This window comes from Xylocopa sonorina, chromosome 18 (genome assembly GCF_050948175.1).
Source record: "Xylocopa sonorina isolate GNS202 chromosome 18, iyXylSono1_principal, whole genome shotgun sequence".
NCBI lineage: Eukaryota > Metazoa > Arthropoda > Insecta > Hymenoptera > Apidae > Xylocopa > Xylocopa sonorina.
In genome coordinates, this window is record NC_135210.1 from 1,477,820 (window position 1) to 1,501,793 (window position 23,974).

General features: G+C 40.4%; 1 protein-coding gene across 4 annotated transcripts in view; it reads right to left on the bottom strand.

Moving 5' to 3' along the window:
• The window catches only part of LOC143431425 (inactive dipeptidyl peptidase 10), a 218,518-nt gene that overhangs the window by 24,210 nt on the left and 170,334 nt on the right, over positions 1 to 23,974 (bottom strand). The window contains exon 2 of one of the 4 annotated variants that reach the window (XM_076908136.1): positions 9,297 to 9,532. In XM_076908136.1, coding sequence (XP_076764251.1) covers positions 9,297 to 9,389 — 93 coding nt within the window. In that variant the 5' untranslated portion in view covers positions 9,390 to 9,532. Of the gene's footprint in view, positions 1 to 1,455; positions 1,630 to 2,612; positions 2,673 to 9,287; positions 9,533 to 23,974 lie in introns of those variants that run through there. The other 3 variants (XM_076908135.1, XM_076908138.1, XM_076908137.1) reach the window with 3 other exon arrangements.

Here is a 23,974-nt window from a genome sequence, read left to right on the forward strand (position 1 = left end):
GATCGATAATCGACGTAACAGTTTTTCCTGGTAATTCGTTAAGCGCTCGCTGAACGATGGAACACACGATAAATAGCGAAATAAGCAATTTTACACACGGAATGTATATTCTCGAGGCTGGTATTAATAAAAGTTGGTCAATTTTACGTGCTGAAAGTATTCCAATAACAAGCCACTAAATGTCCCAGTTCCGTGCCCGGGGCAAACTGCACGGTACACGGAAAGTTAAAGCAGATCGATGTTAGAGAGAATCGCGGTACAAGTTTCCTGTTCGCGTCTAGAAGATTTGTTCCCGTAAAGAATCGGTTATTGTACCGGGGGAAGTTGTTGCTACTAATTGAACAACGCTTGTTATCGTTGGCGAAGAACTGCGGAGCAGTCGAGGATGCCGTGGGGCAGCACTCGAGAAAATACTGACCCGTAGCCTCCGATTCGGTAATAAACTGAACCCCCGCGGGGTGGCGTTTATAGATTGCTCTCAGTTAAATTTGTACGCCGGGTTAGACGAGCTGCAGGCACCCATTCCACCACGCGACTCGTCTTCGTCCGAGGGTTTACGACACTTTTATCACCTTTAAATCGAAGTATCCGAGTTAAAGGGGCCATCAGGAGGATTGTAAGGACGCCATTTCGGAATTAATCGAAAGAGTTACCCAACTATTTCGTTATCGCGTCTCTCGCGCCTTTCATTCGAAAGTTCCCCACGAAACTTCCATTAAATCCGAACAAGTTATCGGAAAGGGGTCGAATAATGGAGACCACGGACGATTCTCGAGGTAAAGGTCAGACTCGTGGGTGAAAATCGAGCGGCGTCCAGGTGGTACGTGCGACACTATGCGAATATGGGTGACGTGAACGAGACTGGGGTGCAGTTATAGCGAAAACGATCGTGCGAGCGGGAAAAAGTTGAGCGACGACGCGAAATCGAGCGCACGACACTTGTTTCCATCGAAATTCGCGTGAAACTACGAGCTCGCGTCGTATCCATCCGCGAAAGGTCCATTCGATCGAAACGAGACGTTCGTTGGGGAACATTTTTGACGTGTATGCGGATTTTCAACCATAATCCACTTCGATACCTGTAGCTATTCCATCAGAACTCAAACAAACATGCGTATCCTTATAATTTATCGTTCTATAAAATACAAGTAGACAGATTCACGTTCCATTCGACGCGAAATTGTCTTCATCGCGAACTTGTCAAGTATCCAAGTGGCTTGTGGTCTGCAGCGTAAGTGGAAGTAGAAAGGTCGGAAAGAAACATGGCGAATGTTGTAGACCAAGAAAACAGCCTCCGATAGACAATAAAAAAAAAATGCGAATCTGCGTGGAGAGTAATAAGAAATTATAAATAGAGCTGCGTGAGAGCGCGCGCGTGTGCGAGCAACGTGTACGCGGATAGAATTGCAAATAGAAATGCGTGAACGTAGTCTTTTAGACGAAGTTGGTTGCTTATCTTCCGACAGATTGGTCGGCGTGGTGGCCATCGTCGTTCCTCGCTGGCACTGCTTCCAAAAATAGTACAGGTATATCAACGCGCGCTCTGAACGATAGGGAAGCTTTCGCGCGCGGCACACTGCATTTTCACACGGGCTGGCACGTAGCTTCGCGCTCTTTGTTAATCGCGTCGTTCATGGTGTCGTCGTCGTGTTACGCGGCGATCGAACCGGGTGCCATAATCCTTCATCACCGAGCAACTAGCCTCGACTGAGAGGAATCTTTCTGCCAGACTTTCTGGCTCATTGCCCTCCACACCTCGGCGTTCTCTTTGTCCCTCCGCCCGTGCTCTCCTCTTAACGTGTTATAAATTATATACACACGCGGTAGCTCGTGTAGTGGAAATCGCTAACAGGTAACTCAGCCGCTCTTCTCTGTCTCTCTTACTTTATTACCCCACTCTAAACTACCTCCTCCTATGATCCCCTTTCCCCTTCTCGAGCCAGCCGCGGAATCGCAGCGATCATCGGTAACATCGGTTCCACGAACGATCGACGAGTCGTTCGTTCCTCGTGCATCGATATCGCGAACGATGTCAGCCTCGTCGATCATCGCGTCACGGTTTCGCTTAACAAGCGAAATTTCGTCGGCACGTGCGGGGGGACGTACCGAGTGATCGATAGCGGTGTCATCTAAAATTGGAGCCTCAATTGGACGGTCTTTATATTTATTAACAGTGCCCAACCTCTTTAATTTTGTTGAACACCGCAGCCATTCTGGCGCGCGACGTACTTTGTAACACGAGAACGATTTACTATTGACAGTATTGTTTGCGTTCAGTTTACTAAAAGCTTTTTTTTCTACGAGTGCCACTCTTTGAAATCGACGAACTTTGATGGATACCATTTAATCGTCTACGAAAACCGTCGAATCGAGTTTAGAGGGTTACGCTTTTCGACTCTGTGATGGTACGCGATAGTAAAAAGAGAATAGAGAGCTCACAACGGAACACGTAACCGATAGGATCGCTGTTTACCCGGTCACAAAGCGTATAATAACATCTGTTTCGAAAATGGACGGTTTCGACCCGTCGCACTCGAGCTACGTACTCGAACCGATACCACGAATCTAACGCCAAAGGGGTAGTCACAGAGGAACACTATGAATTGGCTCACCAGCGTTCCCTTAAGCCGCGCGCAAGCTTTCATCCCGCAGAAGAGGCGTGCTCGCGCGACTCAGCACCGTTCAGCCCGAAAGACAATGTCTAACTGGTGTGTCTTTTCGCCGCTGGAAGAGAGGCCTTCTTCTCTATTCGACCGTCTCTTTTCACCCGAGCCAGGACCTGCTCGAAGTGGTAACACATGCCGATTCGTGGCTCGCGCGACTGACCCTTCAGGGGTCAGGAGAGCACTCGCCGAAAGGGGTCGGTAATCGAACGGACGACTCGTTTCATCCGGCCGGGTGTGTATGTACGTGCCACATTGCAAACCCGTCGAGTGAAAAAGAGCACGACCACCTCGTTTACTTCCGCGGGACCCCGGCCTCCTGGTTTTCTATCATCGTATCGACCAGCCGCTTCGTCCCGCCCGCGACACGTCGCGGTTATCGAATTATTTAAACCCGTCGATGCGCTTCTAAATTCATCCGTAGTCGATGGCCACCGTGTCGCGTGGACCGAATTTTCCAGCCTGCTTATACATGCGGATTATCCGTGACGATGTCGCGGGGCAACGCGGAGAAATCGCGCGGACAGGCGATATCGACCGACCAGAGGGCGCCACTATCTCGCCTCCGCCACCGTTCGAAACTGACACTCGTCACGCGAGAACCTTGACTGACTAGTTCGCCAATAGGAATATTAATGCGCCAGTTATGTGTCTGTGCGCGCTTTGTTGGTCAAGTTAGCCGCAGCGAGGGGGTAAAAGTGTTCGAGCGTCGTGAATTGTTGATATCCATCGACGATGTCCTTTTGCCTGCGGCGCTGGCGCAGGCTGATGTTGAGAGGTTGATGGATTTTTATTTTAATGCTGCCATGGCAAGAGGACGACTCTTCTTTTTCTGTTATTGTATTATACGTCGCTGGTTTTTTGTAGCGACTGGTTTCAGTCTCGCTTCGTTAACGTTGAACATAGCATTATTATTAGCGAGTATTGTGCCAGGAATGTAAATGTAAATGTAACGCAGTTCGTTGGGAAAAGGAGAGCAGCTTGCTCCCGTTTCTCATCCTGTTCCCAATTATCTTGTTCCGCCGTAGTAGATTCCACAGGCGTCCGTGGAGCGTCCTCATCAGCTGGGTCTGGAGCGAACACGCAACAGAGTCGATGAAACGGTCGAGCGGAACCGTAATTGCTCTTGCGGTGTCCAACTTTCGCCAAGCTTTGTAATAGCTCTCTACTCTGGGTGTCAAAGGGACAGAACGCTCGCAGACTGATGCATAATCGCAACTTTCCCTATCGCTTCTCGGTTATTCGCAATTATCGCGATCAAGTTGTTAAGTGCTCGCCGTTCCACCGCCAAGTTTCCCGACCGCCCACGAATTCTTCGCATCGCGAAGAGATTTTGCTTCAGGAAATTCCTTTGTCCGTTTAACTACGGCGCGAGCTTGGAGAGCACCAGACGGTGTGATGGTCACGTGCCATTCGCTGCGATCGGTTGTCCGCTGACCAAAATGTGGATACATTTCTTCAACATTAATTGGTAATTAAATATGATGAAAATGTGCGAAATCGATAACCAGGTACAAATTTAATTATCTCAAACAAATAAGTTGTCACTGATATACAGTGTAGGGTAGTAACTATTAGCAGCTCAAATATCTTCGAAACTATAAGTTTCACAGAAATTTTTGCTAATACAAAATTGCAAACAGTTAGTATTACTATTTTTTTCTACTTTCTATGACCTTCAATGGCGTCGTGTTACAGGTTGTTGAATTCATTTTAAGATGCTCTATTGTATTACGGAAGAAAAATATACCGATCCATTTAATAAAATGAAGGTGACCTTCAAGTGTCCGACATACTTCCATTTACAAAAAAATTATTTTCTTCAACACAAATTTCTGTAAAACTTATAGTTTCGAAGATATTTGAGGTGCTAATAGTTACTGTCCTACCCTGTATAAACCCAGAGCTATTATGCACATTTTGTTTTTTGTATATGAATATCGGTAGAAGCTCAAATAATGTCAATCGCACAAGATGGCTCCGTTAGTTTCCATCTACAAACAACTTACAAAGCACTTACTTTGATATTTCAGATCGATGGTTCTAACAATCGTCACCAATATTAGTTACCTTAGAGACATTATACAATTAAAACGTATGCGTCATCTTGTAAAAAACTAAAATTGATTGGTAAAATATCGATATAATAAATTTGCAACGCATGCAAGACATGTCGTGCAATTAGTAGCCAATTTTTTCTTACGCCAATAGATTTTAACAATGTTTAAACGCGACTGTTGTACATGTATCCCATTATGTCGCGAGTCAACAGTTTACACGTTCGAAGATAGCACTTTTAGTGGCGGCAATTCTCATTATCGCGGGGTGGGTCGCGGTTGGGGACGAAAGGACGCGTCGGTTGAGGCAGCTTCCGCTTGTCGATCGCCGGTGAAAAGCGTGGATCCGCTGGCAAAGGTCGTCCGTCTCGCGAGATTGCATCGCGCTCGTTAATGGATCGTCGCGATAACGGCGCGGTCGTTAAAGGCGTCGTTGTCGCTCGCGAATCGTTCGCCGCGCCGCGAAAAGGACTCGGTGGGCTTCCAGCTGTCGGCCACGACCAATTAAGGAGACGGGCCGCGTTCTCACGGGCCGTCCTACCTTTCGAAAGGATTTTCCTGTCGACCGTTCTGTCCGGCTCAGCGCGTGGCTAAATTGCGCGCCCTTAGAACGGAGGCGAGCCTCCAGCCATTATTTCGACGTGTCTCGATATTTCTTCCGCCGGATGCTGCGTCCCTTTCGCGCGATCGCGGAAGGTGCATGCGTTCAGCTGATGTCGATTTGTCTTCGTTACGAATGTTCGATTTTGCTCAGCTCACTGCTTCATGGTTACTGAATTGGCATTGATTCATTTGATGCCAGATTTTTCCTCTTCACTTAATTTTTTGTTTGAACATTTGGTTTTTAAATATTGATACGATAGGGTTTAAGCAAGAAATTATTTGAAAATGTCAGTTTCAGTTGTTTAACCCATTCGCTGCTAAGCCCAGATTATATGAAACTATTTCCATTGCCATTTATATTTGGAGTGGTATTGCTTACCAAAGTTCTGTAAATATACTGCAAAGCCAGTATATTATAATATATTGAAAGTAGGACGAGTATACGCGTCTTGACAACGCCTAACATCCTACTAAAGACGAGTATACTCGTCCTTGGCAACGAATGGGTTAAAGAAATGTTCTCAAAAGGTAATTGGTTTGGATCTAAATTAATCTATTTATAAATTAAATATGTTAAAGAAAAACTTATGTAAAATCTGGAGGTTTCTTTTCAGAGACTTTTAGGTATCATTTTATAGCACATATTAAAAATTTTTTAGAAAAATTACGAAATCTTTAAGAGAAACTATGACATCTATGAAATACATATTAAACTAAAATATAAAGTAATAAATTTATCATTTATGCACGTTTGTAGTATCCTATTGAACATATTCTCTAAGGTATACAATTATTTCTAATTGTTCCTCTTGTTTCCCTATTCCCCTTTTGAAATTTCGCAGCAGATTAATTGAAACTATCAACATTCACCTCGAATCGTTGCACAGCGATCGTTCGCCAATAGTGTCGTCGGTAACGTGTAAAAAAATCTGGAAAATTGACGAAAATTATTCGAATTGGCATCTCCACGCTCGGTTATGGGCATAGTTGGCGTCACAGCCAGGAGTCGTACAGGCGCGAGGCGTGTTTCCATGAATAAATCTGCATGCGCGGCTAGAAATTCACGCTGGTCCCCGCAGACGCGTTGTTCGCAGCGTTGTTGCGCGGCATGTAAATGTTATCCAAACACGCAGTTGTATTCCGACAGTCGGTATAAATTTAGACTATCCCGCTGAAGGCTTCAGTGTTATCGATCCGGGATTCCAGCGCCGCTGCTTGCCGCGCCTCGCCGTCTGTTCCACACGAATCGTATTCGTGCACATACGTAATGTCTACGAGAGTTCATTTTTAAATAACACTCGTTCTACGCGTCTCGAAGATCCATAACATTCTGCTCGCGTCGCGTCAACTATTTCCAAACTTCTCCTTCCGCGTCCACGCGAAGAATGCAACCCTTTGAGGCTGTCTCCATGACATTCCCATCGTTGTCCGTGACGTGGAGGCATCGATAAAACTATGCTTGGTATTTATCGATACACCTGCAATCGAGTTCTCGTCAAACTCGACTGGATCGCGCGTTGGTTAATAGGCGGTTAATTAAAATTCATTTTAATTATGCAGCCATTCGTATTAAGGGTGCATCGAGTTGGTCAGCAGTTTTTGATCGACAGTGGCAATGGACGGAATAGTGGGACTGGCTTATCGATGGGTTAATAATGTCGATTGCCACTTACTTAACCGCGTCACGAGTGCAGGGCAAACAACGAGCACTACTGCTCTCATAGGCAAGTAGTATAGGCTTATGAGAGGTCAGACTCTGGAAGCGAGTGACTCGATATAAGCGCCGCGTTCCTATCGACTGGGAGACTCTTAAAAACTTTGCTATCGGGTTTCTACCGGTCGATAATTGTTTCTTAATTTCCCTCCGTTATCTTCGTTCGCTTCTGTCGGAGCAGTGCCCTCTTATCTCGCGAAATTTCAATCGGCACAAAGAAGCGATCGAGCAAAGAGAGAGCTCAAGGGCTTCTCAAGCATACAGTGGAGACAGAGAGGGGGAGATAGAGCAGCTAGGATACTTGGTTACCGCTGAATTATACCAGGAAAATCGGTTCTCAGTTATCTGCAGCTCGCACTCGGCTGGGTTCCTTCGAACGCGCCAGTTTTCCATCTCAAGATGGAGTGGTTTCAGCTGCCTCCACAGCCTCGCGTTCTTTGCATAATTAACTTCGTCAAGGGGTTCTCGAAGGTGTTCCTTCGCGACTAAGCGTTCGCGATAGATCGTCTGCTTGCGAACCTCGACAGTCGATCCCTATATGACCAGTTGACGAGAGCTAAGGAAACAAAGGGTGCGTTCCTTAGACCCCAGATCTGCGTAATAGCGCGGCTTTAACTCCCAACGTCGTCTTCGAAATCCTTCTCAAGTTTTTATCGAGTTTAAGTCGCTCGAAGACGCCCTCTCGTCTTTAGACGAGTCGCGCATTTGCAAGTCCGATTAATCGACGGCTAGTGGCTCGACTCGAGCACTGTTGAAATTCATTAACCCTTTAAAACCTCGTGTAATTTCGAGGTTATGTATCCATGTACAGTAGAAAAGTCTTTCATCCATTGATAGAGAGACATAAGCGTTCGATTACTTTTTTTCTTTTTTTTTTATGAGTAGAGGTAATTGCGAGGGTTTCAAATTTCTGCGATCACGTTTCCCGTACAAATGGAATAAAATAAGGAAGACAGTTGTTGCGGAAATTCGAGCTCCTCGTCTCGTCTTTTCTTTGGAAAAGTTTGCTGTTTGGAGTCGATGGAAGGGGCGGTGTAAATTGAACAGAAAGGAGAAGACGGTATCCTCGTGTCTGGAAGTTTTACTGGCTCGTCTCGGACGATTCGCGTAAGCCGTGGCGGAACTTAACGTTCGTTTTGGTGTCTCTCTGGAAAATTCACTGGCAGCTACCGGGACGAACGACTTTACGGTCTCGTTCGTTACTTCGCGCTCGTTTACATTAATTGTTTCGTTAATTCGAACATTATCGCTTAAGGAGTTCGTTCTGCCATCGCGAGGCCGGTTTAACCGCCTCGAAAGCGATCGTAAATCGGGAAAATAGGGTCCTTCGAACAAAAGGCGGGCTAATGAAATGTGAAAAAAGGCACGCGTGCGATTATCGCTTCAAACGCGAGAATGGTTCGTTCGAGAAATTTTCACCTCAAGAATGGAACGTAGTTAATTCGATTCTAAATTCAAATATTTTGTTACACCCAGCTGACAAATTTAACTTTCGATTCGAATTACGAGCAGCTTCAGATCAATGAGTTTTAATTAATCACCTACTTCTGATGAAGAAACAATTTATTCTTTTAGTATTATTTTTGACGTTCGTAATAATGATCGTTAGAGATTGAGTTGGAATGAAATATTGTTCGTGTAATTGCCTCGTGTATCTTTCAAATTGTGTTCCCTTTATATAATACCAGGCGTATCCACAGCGTAATGTCTGCAGCAGCGCGCTACGTGTATCGCTAAACTCTATGTTAACCACAGCTATTAATCTCATTCCACCTCGAATGCAAAATCCTCGTACTAACATGCGTTTCAATTACGTGACCTGTCTGTTGCCTGGGAATATTCTCAGTCGGGTGTCATCGCAACTAGTCCTACGCAGTGATCGCGTTATCGCGATCGACGTCGCGCGAGAGAAATTAGGAGAGGTTGATCATCAGTGAAAAGTGTACAAAGTGCATCGTTACCTACGTTCGAGGGATCGTTAAGGGTGAAGATACATCCTCAGAAAATCTCGAGCGAACAGTTTCACGCTCTGTGCACTAGTCTATGGTGCCACATCTCACGTACGATAGTTGCCAAATGCTACTGGATATGGTGACTTGTCAGAGGGAGGTAAAAGGGCGACAAGACAGAGAGTGAGAGTCATGCTTTCGAAACCTGACGAGTTCTCGATGAACCACGAACGATCTCGACCGACCTCGACAACGTACAGGGGGGACGGAAACGCACGGTGGACCCGCTGGAGCGATTTACCTCTTTTACCTGGGCTGACTTTGAACGGGGATCGGCGACCTGGACGGTCTCGTCGGGAGGCAGCCGCCAGGAGTTCCTCTCGATGTTAACGCTGGCGTTCATAGCGGCCTCCTCCTCCGCCTCCCGTGTCCTTCGTCGTTCTTAACAGCTTCGTCCTCGCGCGAGCACTTCCCCAAGGTCCCCAGGGTAACCCCCGGGCCACTCCTGGGGCCGAGGTCCTACGCCAGCAATCCACAGTTCCTCACCTGAAACATGGCGAATAAAACGATTTCTGTTAATTAATGGAAGACAAATTTCACAATCCCGGATGAGCTCTCTCTCTGCTTGTTGACCATTCAATAAAGCGCTAGAAGCAACTTTGTCTGATTCTTGTCGATTTTCGACAGACATATTAAGTAGTGATTCTTCAAAATGTTTCTTATATTAAATAATATTATTTACATGTCTGAGTTTTCATGGATACTTTGTTGCAAAGGGTGAACCATCCCTTGGTAGGCAATTTTACTATTTCTTGCAATTATAGGATTAATTCAATCGTTGCTTTTAAGCATTGTAGTGTAGTTAAACTGAAGAATCAATAAGGAGAGTGTAGCCTCGTCTTTGTTTTTTATTATTTTTATATTGTACGGTATGAATGATTTTGATTGTAACTATTGAATATTCAGTATTCGAGAATATTCTAAAACTACGTGTAAGACAAATTTCACAATCCCGGATGAGCTCTAAAGATTGTAGAAAAATCTCAATCCGTGTGTTCGGTGGATAAATGAATCTTCGCTGTTGCTAACCAGTTAACTGTGGAATTTAGTTTCAAAAGATCACCACAGGGTGCGGAATTAAAAACAAGTAACGACGTGTATACACGTCGAACGCAGGGCAAATGGTACTATTATACATTTTACGAAAGACGAGGAAGGATTACATTTTTATTCGTCAAAGGAACTAACAATTTGTTTCTGAATACGTTATTCTTACTAAAAGCTTGAAAATTGTCAAAAAATAATAAAATACATAAACAAGAAAAATTGAAGAAGGCAAGAATAAAGAAGAAAAATAAGAGAATAGTTTAGAAAATTTAAAAATAGCGGTCGTATTGGCAATATAAAGGGAACATACCAGCAAATAATATTCTTATTACGTTTTACTGAGATTTTGAGTTTTCATAGTGAATGGTAATTTTTTATTTTACACGACGAGTATACACGTGAAACGCACCGCAGTAGAGATTTGGTCCGACGAGTATACACGTCGAACGCACTTAAGTGGTTAATAAATAAATACGTACTTAACTAATAGACTTAGGTTAGGTTTTGTTAAGTTAGGTTAGGTTAGTTTTACTATAACTTGCTCGCTGCTCGTTGAATACTCCTTGATATTTTCCCCTATAGCTATTCGCTAAACACTCTCTGATGTCTATGTTGTTGTTCCTTACTAAACACTGACTCTTTTGATCCTCAAATTCACCCTGTTCCCCATGCATTTCTCGTGCATCCATTCCTCAGACGCTTGCAGCCACGTCAACGCCAGCCTTATCGTCCTCAGACGATCCTGTCGCCAGGTCCTGTCGCTTGGTTCCAAACACTCTTCATTCGCACCTCAGCCTCTCGACTCACGTAGTCACTTTATTTATCGCCTTCTAAACATTCTGTCGTCCACGCATATCCGTTCACATACACTTGAAATCGTTTACACTCTACATCAATTATTCCAGCGTAGCGCTTTTATTTCCAGCCGTTTTCTTTTTCACACAGTGTGGCTAACCTTACTAATTCAACGACTCGATTATTATCAACTTTACGAATTACTCGAGTCTCTATTGCTGTTTTGATAATAGACATGATTGTATAATAGTTTCAGTTTTCGAGTTAATTATGTTTGTATTTTAATATTAAACACTATCGATGTATCGAACGAGACAAATCACAAACGCAAGTTTTCTAAGCGCCTATAGGTTGTACATTCTACTGGTAACGTTTATCAAGTATTAACCAGTTAAGTGCGTTTGACGTGTATACTCGTCGTGTAAAATAAAAAATTACCATTCACTATAAAAACTCGAAATTTCAATAAAATGTAATATGAATATTATTTTGTGGTATGTTGCCTTTATATTACCAATACGTATTTTCTTATTTTTCCTGTTTATTCTTGCCATCTTCAATTTTTCTTGTTTCTGATTTTATTATTTTTTGACAAGTTTCAAGCTTTTAATGAAAATAATGTTTTCAGAAACGAATTGTTAGTTTATTTGACGAATAAAAATTGTTCGTAAAATGTATAATAGTACCATTTGCCCTGCGTTCAACGTGTATACATGTCGTTTCTTGTTTTTAATTCCGCACCCTGTGCTGATCTTTTGACACTAAATTTCACAGTTAACTGGTTAAGCTGCATTATCAAATCCAAGGGTAATTATAACTATCAGTTTGCATGTATTACGATTTTCAATTAGAGTGTAACCTCTGATTCTTTATGCTTCGTGTCCGCGAGCAGCGTCGACAGATTCGGCAAGGAAAAGCTCGCGAGAAGTATGAATGGACTGCGTGAATTATCAGCAGAGGACGGGGACAAAGGATAATTACGAATTCCCCGGGGAATTAAGCCTGAATAAAGCATTATACCCGCTCAGCCTGTCCGCTACCCCCTTATGAATAATTTAATTAAAGTCGTGAAATTTCCTGCCAGAAATGCGCGGAGTGGGTCATTAGTGTATTTCCGATCTAAATTTTAAATGGCAATCACGGGGTGACATGCGAGTTCGCACTGAAATGCATACAAAATGCCGCGTACAGGAAACAGAATCTAATGGTACCCATTTTCAATCTGTCCTCGCGTTTTGTGCCGTGACATTTGCTGACAGGGAGGCTGCGTTTCCGTAGATATCATAAACAAATATTAAAAATGACGAAAATTAATCATTTATTTCTAAAAAAAAAATAGCTCATAAAATGATCGTGTCACCAATAATTTTGGATTTAATTATAGCACGAAATTGACTATTTAGTGTGAGAACTTTGGCTATTTAAGAATCATTATATCAAGCGTCGAGAATCGCTCAAAATCACCAAAAGTTTCTCCAACAAACTTATTACCAATCTATACCAAGTCTATTATCCACCATTGCTATCTACACACCTCGAGGGACATTTAATAGCACTGCTCGATACGAGTAATATATATAAGATGACATTTGCTGACAGGGAGGCTGCGTTTCCGTAGATATCATAAACAAATATTAAAAATGACGAAAATTAATCATTTATTTCTTAAAAAAGAGTAGCCCATGTGATGATAATCTTGTCAATAATTTTATAGATAATAGATTTAATTATAATACAAAATTGACTATTTAATGTGAGAGCTTTGGCTATTTAAGAATCGTTATATCAAGCATCGAAAATCGCTAAAAATCACCAAAAGTTTCTCCAACAAACTTATTACCAATCTATACCAAGTCTATCATCCACCATTGCTATCTACACTCCTCGAGGGACATTTAATGGCACTGCTCGATACGAATAATATATACAAGAATAATATGTGAACCCTTCGAAACGTGATTCTTTCTTATCGACTCTGGATAGTTCCTCGTCTCGCAAGTCCCATAATTCTTCAGCATTCCTGGCCCCTAAAATGTATTACAGCTCTTCAGGACGCGGAAAGTTTCGTTCGAATCTCTGATAGCCACTTCGCGAGTGTTTTAACGGTTAGGATGCTTCGAAGTTTCGAGGGAACGCGACGTCGCATCAGTTTAACCGTGAAGTATACTAAAGGCACTACGAACTCGAAAATTCACTCGAAGTTTATGGAGGTTCGATGAGCGGCTGGAAGCCTCCATACGCGGTAGATTCAAGAGTAACGGTGAAGCGTGACTGGCTTTTGAGTGAATTATGGATTCGAGAGCCGCATTAAATTAGGTAGAATTCATCTTGGATACTCGAATATCTGAGAAGGAATTGGGATGGTGCCAGACTCGAACGGGAACTTCCATCGCCAATACTGAGACCAGGCGAGGGACCGTTTCCTCTTCAGCTTGTATCTCGAGTTCCGTGAGGCCCCTAAGGGGCCTCGTGTTTGCATCTAAAGCTTGAATCTAAAGTCTTCTTGTACTTCGTATATCGTACGTATGAATCAATCCATTTTGAAGTTTGCCAGATTTTTCATTTCTTTTTACAGCCCAAAGTTTCCACGTAGGATCATGGGATACAGAAGCCAGTGTTTCACCTTTTTTTCATAGCAAATTGAATTTATTAAATAATCCTTGTGCCTTTTTAGTTGACAGACAGTATTTTCATTCGTATCATGTTACACAATCTCATTTTTAAATCTGCATCAGCGTTGTAAAACATTAGAACTTTTGATATTACGCTCAAGGACGTTTCTGGACTCCAAGCAGTAGCAGACGACGTGTTCTAATAATATTGAACACAATGTCTTATAATTTAATCGCATCAACTATTTCTTCAGCTAGAGAAATACCAATTAAATGTTGAGATCATTCAAGACAAACGCGATGCAATATATTTGGCTAGGAAAATCCAATTGAAATGCAGGTGGTGTGGTCAGAGCTTCGTCCATCCATCGTCTGTTTGTATTACTGTTCTCAGTACGAGGGGCGTGCTCGTGTCGCGAACAAGAGATTACTAGCATAACATAAAAGGTGAACAATCCCTTCAGATCACTTTCTTAGTTTGCCCATTTTTTCACGTAATGTTTATATCACATATAATAGTTTTAAAACAAGATAATTTAAGGTGATCAAAGATGTGTGGGACTGATTCATATCTGGGTTTCTTGTACCACGTCGAAAACTGTCCCACAAACCATGCCATTTTGGAAAATGTTTTGTTTTTTGGATGAAAAAATTGTCTGCTTATTAATTATTTACAGTTTTACGAAGTCTTGACTAAGTTTTACGTTTTTACTAAGTCCTGACTTAAAAAATACAAATTTCTTAAGCAGTGTAAACGATGAATTGAGTTGTTTTTTCTTTCAAATGATATAAGTTTACTTTTGAAAAAAGTGAGTTAATGGTAGTTTTAGTGAGATATAGATCTCCTCTTTTTTATATTTATAATCACATATTGAACTGATTAAAAAAAATTAATTAAAAGAATTTTAGCTATAAGATGTTAACGCACAAATGTTACTTTTGAAAATGGAATAAGTCCACTAGTAATACAGAACTGCTGAAAAAATTCTTGTATAAGCAATGAAACGAGAAGAGGATGAGATTCAAGACTAATTTTTGGAAAATTACGTTTCAGCCTCAAGTCACGTCCGATAAAGATAAAAAAGTCACGCTTAAGAGGAAATTTATTTCTTCAGAAGTAAAGATACAAACCTTGGATCGTCTTTTAAAAGGAAAAAAAAAGCATCTCGCGTTAGAATATTTAATAAAAATTAAGTTGCTTATATGGAATTGCAAAAAATGTTTGTTTTTAACGAATTTCAAAAAGAACTGCTCAAAAAGTTGCTTACATGCAATTGAAAAAAATGTTTATTTGTAACGAATTTCAAAAAGAACTGCTCAAAAAGTTGCTTATATGCAATTGAAAAAAATGTTTATTTGTAATGAATTTCAAAAAGAACTGCTCGTATGTACCTATTTCTTGTATTTCCTTCTCGGTGTCTCTCTATAGAGAAGCGTTCACTCAGTGCGACGAGACGCGTCCTGGAAACGGACGCGAGACATAGATCGTGATAACGAACTAGCGATTCAGCTGGTGAGAATTTATGGGACGTAAAAGGAATCTAAAGAGCGAGAAACACGAATGGCACGAAGAGCGCACGGTTCTTCCTTTCCATCGCTTTAGATTCTCTGATCGTCTTTAGTCCTAAAGTTCTCTCGATGGCGTTTATAAAATCGCGTCGCGAGACAGCGATTTAGCTACAGCTACTTGTTGACCATTCAATAAAGCACTAAAAGCAACTTCCTTTGATTTTCGTCGATCTTCGACAGAGACATATAAAGTAGTGATCCTTTAAAATGTTTCTTATATTAAATAATATTATTTACATATCTGACTTTTCATGGATACTTTGTTGCAAAGGGTGAACCATCCCTTGGTAGGCAATTTTACTATTTCTTGCAATTATACGATTAATTCAATCGTTGCTTTTAAGCATTGTAGTGTAGTTAAACTGAAAAAACAATAAGGAGAGTGTAGCCTCGTCTTTGTTTTTTATTATTTTTATATTGTAGGATATGAATGATTTTGATTGCGACTATTGAATATTCAATATTTGAGAATATTCTAAAAACTATGTGTAAGATTGTGTGCGTGGAAATTCGAGCGAAAGAATCGATAATGTCGATGAGTGAATCTATAAAAGTAGCGCTGGTCAGTTTCGAGTTCGAATTGAACAGAAGCAATCTAATACTATCGTCAATAAAAATTCCCACTCAATTACAATTATTTTTATTTTATTAATTTTAATATTATTTTTATCAATTTTAGTTTGCATATATTTTTTTACTACGCAGTTGATCGATGCACTCCCATGTGAAACACCATAATGACTCCTTAATACCCCCAATTTCGAGAATCTCACCCCTTAAATAGCCATTAAAAAAAAAATACGTGTTTAATACTTCCAAATACTCTATTTGCAATAAAAATTGTTGAGTAACACAAAGCAAAATTTTTTTATTTTGCAATTGATCGATGCACTCCCACGTGAAACACCACAACGACTCTTTAATACCCCCAACTTCAAGAATCTCACCCCTTAACATTTTGCTAACCGGTGACGAGTTAACTCGTCATTGCACTTGCATTATCTATTTCAATTTATGACACTCAAGGCGATATAGAATATTTCAAAAACTTGGCGTATCGTGTTTAGTCGTGTCCGTTTTATAACAAAAAAGATTATTTTTCTTGGTATTTAGGTTTTTATCACAATTTTCTATAAGTTTAATTTTATTTCATTCAGTATAAATCAAATTTATTGGAGTTTATTTAGAACGTTTTACTTCCATATTTAATTACAAAATAATAGCCAATGACATGACATAGTTTCTGTGTAAAATTCCCGGTCAACAAAGTGTTAAATAGCCATAAAAAAAAAACGTGACTAATATTTCCAACTACTCTATTTACAATAAAAATCGTTGAGTATTATAGATATTCTCGTCAGATCAGTTTAGACATTCCCTTTTAATAACACAACAAGAAATACGCCTCCTCGTTAACATTTGAAAGCTTTCCGCGTTATTAACGTGACTTAGGAGGGCGACCCATAAGCGCGTCACAGAGTCACGTTTAAACGACGCAGCGGCGAGTTTGCGTAATAACGCGAAACGTGGGACGCGTTTATCGTTGATTATGGCCGCGATGAACGAACGGCGGCGTTTACGCGTGCATTGGTTACCCAGAATCCTCTTCTAATCCGGCCTACGCTTTTCTATCGGCGCATCGCCACCTCGTAAAAAGGGGGCGCCACGAGAATACTGCTCACGTACGACCGCGTGCATCGTTTCAACTTCCCGTTGGGCTCGACGTGACGCGGTGTCGTAAAAACGACGGCCATCTCGCGCCACGGATTTCAATAGCCCACAGTTTCATTGCCCAGTCCGTGAAATTACTGTTTGAACGACGACCGGTGTTCTCCGCGTAGCTTCCAATCGTCGAGCTTCCTGAAACCCGTCGGTGGTCCGTTACATTTTAATATTTCCATGGTACTTCCCTCGCGGAGTGGCTCGAGTTACATTTTAAACCGTTGCCCTCGACGACCTTTTTCGAAGTAGTAACTCGAGGGGATTTTGCGCGTGTCCGACCAGTATCTCGCAGGTAAAACGATTTTATACACAAATTAACTTACAAAAACGTAACGAAACATTTAAACGTGAAGTTACAAGGATACTTAAATATTTTTTCTATTTTATTTTTATTTCGTTGGATATGAATTTTATTTTCGTTAGATTCGTTTTGAATTATTGGAGTCTTGCGAGGCATTTCATTCTTGGATTTGCTGTTTATTACTATAATTCTCTGTGATTTCTTACATCTAGTACTATGCCACTATCTTCATCATTGTTTTCCAATGGTAGCTTGTTTATAGGCACTGTGGAACTGCAACACCCTCTATTTATAATTTATTATTAATAACATTTAATATAATGAACCTTTTTTTCTTTAATTCTGTCTTTATACCTGTACAATATATAATCCTTAAGCTTAATCTCAGTAGCCATCCCTCAGTTTATAAAAAAGGTAGAAAAATCTTTGTATGAAACTATGCGGCACCGTAATTTTTTTATTTTCCAAATTGAATTCATCTTCACTCGAGTTAATTTCACTTTTAGAATCCCGTTTCGTAGAGCTTCAAAGCTTAAAATTATGCGATGAGAAGCTCGAGTTGCCGCACGAAACGCCATGACTACCGAGTCTCTCGAACGCAAAGGGTTAATATTAAAAATCGATGGAAGGTTTTCACGAACGTTTATTAATTACGAATACTGCAACGAGTATAAATTAGGTTCATCATGAATAACTATTTAGTTCGTGAAACAGAATTTGCTATTTGCATCTGCACCATTTACTCGATCAGCTTATTGTAAAACATTTTATAGGCTTCATTAATGATACATGCATGGCGCGTCATCTAATTGGAAGCTGTTCTATCTATCATCATTTCTCGTTGCATAATCATGCGCCTGGTTGAGTTTATTTTACCAAAACGGATTAAGCTCTTTGACTTCAACCGACTGCTCTTATTTTATATTTTTCCTATTCAAAATCAGTAATAGTCTTAATGAAATTATTATCAAGTCAAATTTACTTAAATTTTTTTATAGATTTATTCATAAGACGCGACAATTGAAGCAGAACAGCGACAGTTGATGCGCAGCGATCATAAAGTACAAACATATAGTACTTCCTTTAATTTTTCTATTCTTTTTTAACAAATATATTTGGTGATTTTCGTTGGAAACCAAATATAAAAATTAATCTCTTGTCCTGGAGTGAGAAGAGATGGCATTTCTTTACAGACATATATTTCTAAAGTTTGTTTGTATAAAAAACGCTAAAGCCTCGCGCATAAACATGATTAGTAACCGATGCTTGAGGTCATCAGCTCTATACATTTTAACTTTAGTTCAGTTCTCTAGAGAGAGTGCAAGGAAAAGGTCAGGGAACATTATAAAAAAATAAATGGCTATTAGTTATTTATAAAACCCATTTCCAAAAATATTAGGTTGGGGAATAAGTTCATAGCGTTTTTATATTTCTTTTATTTTACAACGATTTGTTTGCTGTTTGGCAAAGGGTAACTATTCATTCGATGGAACTCTTTCTGCTCTACAAAACTATGTTAATTGTATTTTTGAGTTATTTAATTTTTTATTAGTTTCGAGGCTTAGAAATGGAATACTCAGGAGGCAAAAATCAACATTTTCGACACCTGCTCTTCTTTGTTTTTCATCGAGTCTATAGCTCGGAAATCGTTTGCAAAGTTCAAAAATGGCGACTTTGACGTCAATGACACGCCCCGCAGCGGAAGGCCTTCTGAATTCGATGAAGAACGTCTCAAATCACTTCTGAAGGAGAATGGTCGCCAAACCAGTTGTGAATTGTCGGAAAAAATGAACTGCGATCATAAAACGATTCTCAATCGCCTTCATTCAATGGGATTTACCAAAAAATTGGGAGCCTGGGTGCCTCACGAGCTCGTTTAAATAGAAGTCTTCGGTAAAAACGCTACGAACTTATTCCTCAACCTACTATTTAATATATGTATCATTACAGAACAAAGTCTGACGTCCACAAAAAAAAGTCCACGAAATCAACCACCAAAGTCTGCGATCCACACAGTGGTCAACCTCGTGCAAGTTTCAACGACGTTATCCTCGGTCCCGTTGGTGTACAGTCGAGGATTGGACCTTAAAATCGCTTTCGCGATCTCCTCGCTTTCCAGCCTGCCAGTCGAGCCGTTTCATCGTCCCGTTCGTCGCTAATAAGACGGAGGAGGGGTGGAAGCGAGCGTTTGTGGGGAAGTTAGGTAATGCGGAAGCCAACAGTCGTCCAAGAGATATTGCTCGAAGGAATCATTTAATTACATCATCGGGTTCTTTTCATTCGTCGGGAACTCGATAGGAGGCGGACGAGATTGGCATCGGGGGGGTCTTGAACTTTCGAACGTCCATGGAGAACGAACCGTACCATCTTCCGCCCTTCTTCAAAGACGGATCAACCTTAATTAAAGTTTGCCCCCTTATTGCTTCGACTTCCCTCGAACGCTACCGAGGTATGATCGCTGATTGTTCAAACGTAGAATACAAGCTTAACGCGTGATGCTTTGCGACATTCGAGTCGTTCATTGACGACTGATATTATAGCATAACAGTAACTGTAAAATATTTTAAACGAAAATACCTAATCAACAGAACCAACCAAGTCTATTGTCGTCATTTTAAATTTGTCAAACACGTGGTGATAATACGTTTACCCTAAACAGCAGCAACACCTGATTACTTTTACCTCTCTTTAGAATAAATTTCAAATAGTGTTTTTTAACTATAAGTGAAGATAATTATGAAGCATGTTATTGTTCAGAGTGGAAGTGCTTTTCGGATTATTGCCTGCTATGGTTATATTGAGACATTTAGAATTGCATTTGGGGGTGTAACTGTACCCTCAAGTGACCTTTAGTCAGGGACCAACTTTTTTTCTTTTCCACTAGGAACTTAACAACCAATTAGAGAGCAATCACGGTTCCTTCTGTAGGAGAAACTATGTTGGGCGTCAGAATTCGAAGATAGGCAATTCAAAAAAACAAATAGCAAAACGATAATACACAGTGTTCTTAATAAATAAATCTATATTTCTAACGCTATGGCCTTCTCTATTCGCATAATCTTCTTTAACTCTTTTCTAAATAAACTCTGTTCTGACTGCCTCTTTCGCCTAGGCTTTTAAGGTTATCCTAAGCAGTAGGCGTTGATCTTTTCCACCAATTAGGTCTTTTCAAAACGCCTACTCCTTCATCTCCGCAAAGGCGCTCACCCCTTGATGAGACTTTTCCGGCTTTTGATGATGACCAAGTTTTACGGTATTCATATTTTATCCGAACCCCGTCTGGGTCAGAGTCTTTACCATAAAACCCGTCATCGTCTCTCTCGACGCGGTTGTCGAACATGTGGACCTTAACCAGTTAAGTGCGTTTGACGTGTATATTCGTTGTGTAAAATAAAAAATTACCATTCACTATGAAAACTCGAAATCTCAATAAAATGTAATAAGAAAATTATTTGCTGGTATATTCCCTTTATATACATAGCTTGAAATTTTGTAAACTATTTTCTTATTTTTCTTGTTTATTCTTGCTATCTTCAATTTTTCTTGTTTATGTATTTTATTATTTCTTGACAATTTTCAAGCTTTTAGTAAGAATAACGTATTCAGAAACGAATTGTTAGTTTCTTTGACGAATAAAAATGTAATCCTTCCTTGTTTTTCGTAAAATGTATAATAATACCATTTGCCCTGCGCTTGACGTGTATAAACGTCGTTGCTTATTTTTAATTCTGCAACCTGTGGTGATCTTTTGAAACTAAATTCCACAGTTGACTGGTTAAGCTCCTCATCGTCCCTTTCCTGTTTTGTCTACATTTTACTTTTCCGAAGAAAATGTAACAAACGAATCCAAATGTCTAAAAAAAAGTACACGCCCACACTGAGGATTTAAAAGTGTGGCAGCCTTCCGATACTCGCCACTAGAGACAGAAATACCCACAATTTCTCGAAGGCACAGGTTTCCTATCTGTTTCAATATATACCACTTCTAAACTGTCTTTAACATCCTCGTGTCTAAGGTAGGACCTGCTAGGATTGCAAAAAAGTGACAGTAATCTAACGCTAATTAGTTCATCACCAACACACCAGGACACAAACACAAATCTTTAGACACATACAAAATCCACAAACTGAAAAACACATTCATAGAAAAGACCAAGTAGAATGAGAATAAATGTTAATTAGATATTCAGAGAAATGTAATTCCAAATCTATGTAGTTATATAAACATAGTAACTAAGAAAAAAATAATATATATTCAGAAAATTATAATAAACATGGAATGGATCAATAGCACAGATAGATTAATAAGATAAGAAGATATAATAATACTAAAAAACACAACCCCAATACCATCAACTAATCGAATTTGTACATATAAAATAGTGCAATTTGTACAAATATAGCTAATACCAAATAGCATAAGTACAATAATGACTAGTTGTAACAGCAGGATTAAGTAGTATTAAGTGCAATATAAGAACCATAGGATAAGGACCAGATTACGAGAGCTTTTTTAAACCAAAGCCATTAATCTAGTTATAAGGCCCAATTATCTAAACTTTTGTGCGTTTTGTTTATTGTATCAAATTGTAAATATTGCTATCTGGCACAATAAGCGCTCATTACAAAAAAAGGGCCTGCTCGGTAACTTTACTGATGAGTCCACTAACAGTCCCTAGACGAGACGTTTCTGGAAAAATAGAACAAATTATAACACTATAAGTAGTTAGTGCAATCTGTTAAGAATAAATTGAAACAGTAACCATATATATCGACTGCTTCTCATTTTTAAGGAATTAAGATCATAAGTTACATGTGCACCATCAATATCCACATTTTCTACGACTAGTCACTGACCATGAAGTCATCCAATGAAGAAGAGCATACAAGATAGATCCCTTTCAATAAACAACTTATTGCTCTCATCGTAATAACATAATAACATCGACATTACACAATGACATCAATTGGGCTATTTTAAGCGAGTATTAGACTATTTTAATTCTGGATTCTATTTTATTTCTGGACTTAAAAAAATGGTTAATCTGAGCTATGATTTTCATTTGTTTCAAATAGCGAAAGTCGAAGAGAATTTATCACCATCTGTCGGATGAGTCGATTGAATTTCGACTACAATTGACCAACGATTTGGAATTGAAACTGTAGAACTGGCATTCCTTCTGGTTACTGAACCTGGTCACGGAATAACAAGCGGAAATTTTTTTTTAGCCGCGTTTTCTTTTTTCGTTGTTGCTGTCAGAGGGAAGTTTCATAGATTCAGCTCGTTTTAATTGGCAATTTTCAAAATTGTAGGAACCAGCTAGAATCACGGCTCATGGCACGCGAATCAAATATTTTCGCGATGCGACGTGACAGCAATTTGTACAGCATCCGTGTCAAAATGGCGGTAATCAGCGAGTAACGGATATTCAACTTCGTTTCGCGAGATTCGTTGGTTGAGCAAAATCGACAAATTTTGCTCCTTTATTTTGAAAAATTGTTTCCAAGTAATCTCAAAAAATCATCCGATACCACAATAAAACCCAGAAGCGAGCAACTAAATATTACAAGCCTTCACAGCTTGCGTAACTTCAGCGTGACGTCCAATAACTCGTGCGCTACGGTGTACCACGTCATCCAGCCGCCATTACCAAGAAAACTTCGCCCAAAGATACAAGAGGTGTCTAAATTTAATTCAAAAAACTAATTACCCCAAATGAAATCCTAACTGGAGGCTTCGCTCGCGTTAAAGCAACGTAGCGAGATATTTGCGCAACCTAATTTGATAACCAGAATAAATCCAACCGTGGAGCCGCCAGGATTAACTGACTACCCAACAATTAATAACAACGGGAGGAGAAGGAGGAGGAGGAAGAGGAGGAGGGAGGGAGAATTCGTTGGAGAACGGGCCGCGAGAGGAAGAACGGAAAGAGGACGTTGTCCTCGTGAAAGGGTTACCACGTTACCCTGGGACTGGTGACGTCAGAAGGGGGTGTGTTACGTCAGTAGTGCGGCAGACTGTGTGGACTCGAAGCTTCGCTCGAGTGGCGGTAGGAGCGGTGGTGGAGAACTGCGAGAAAGAGAGAAGGAGAGAGCGAGTGAGGTTGGTAGAGGGGCGATGAAGAAGAGTGGGCAGGGCTGCGAAGGGGATGCAGGCGTTGTGGAGTGGTCGGGACAAGGGTTGACGCAAAATAAGGTCGGCCACCCCGGATTTCATTCATCAGTCACAGTCCACGGTGGCCCGGATAACCGGATTAATCCTTCGCGCAGTTGTCAGCTCTGTCCAAGCAACAAAATCGAGATCGTAACGCGGATCGACGGCGAAGCCATTTGACGCACGTGTGTGTGTGCGTGCGCGAGGGTGCGCTGAATTTGCAGGTGAATTTGGTCGTTGCATTTGTCGTTCGATATGTTTCTCAGCTTTCTTTGATTCTTGTTCAAATTGTGTGGCGATGTTTGAGGAAAATACGGTTTTAATTGTTGTTGTAATGTAAGTAGGCAACTTTTTAACGCGTATACGGATAGCAGTGGACTTTCTATTCAAGTCGTTGAAAGTTTCATTGCGAGGCGAAGAGTGCAAGCTTGTAATGTAAATTTCCCAAAAATTAAGTTCATTGGTTTCTTATATTATGCAGCTTACACTTTACACTCCTTTCTTGAAAATTGTAAAGTATATGTCGCAGATTTGTAATGTAAATTATCCCAAAAATTAAGTTTATTGGTTTGTTATATTATCCATCTTAAACTTTACACTTTTTTCTTGATAATTATGATCTTTATGCTATTGTGAAAATTGTAAAGTATATGCTTGAAGTAAAACTATTCAGTTGTAAAGCGTGGGGTATCTTACTCTGTGCACCTTTCTTCGACGTGACATCAGCA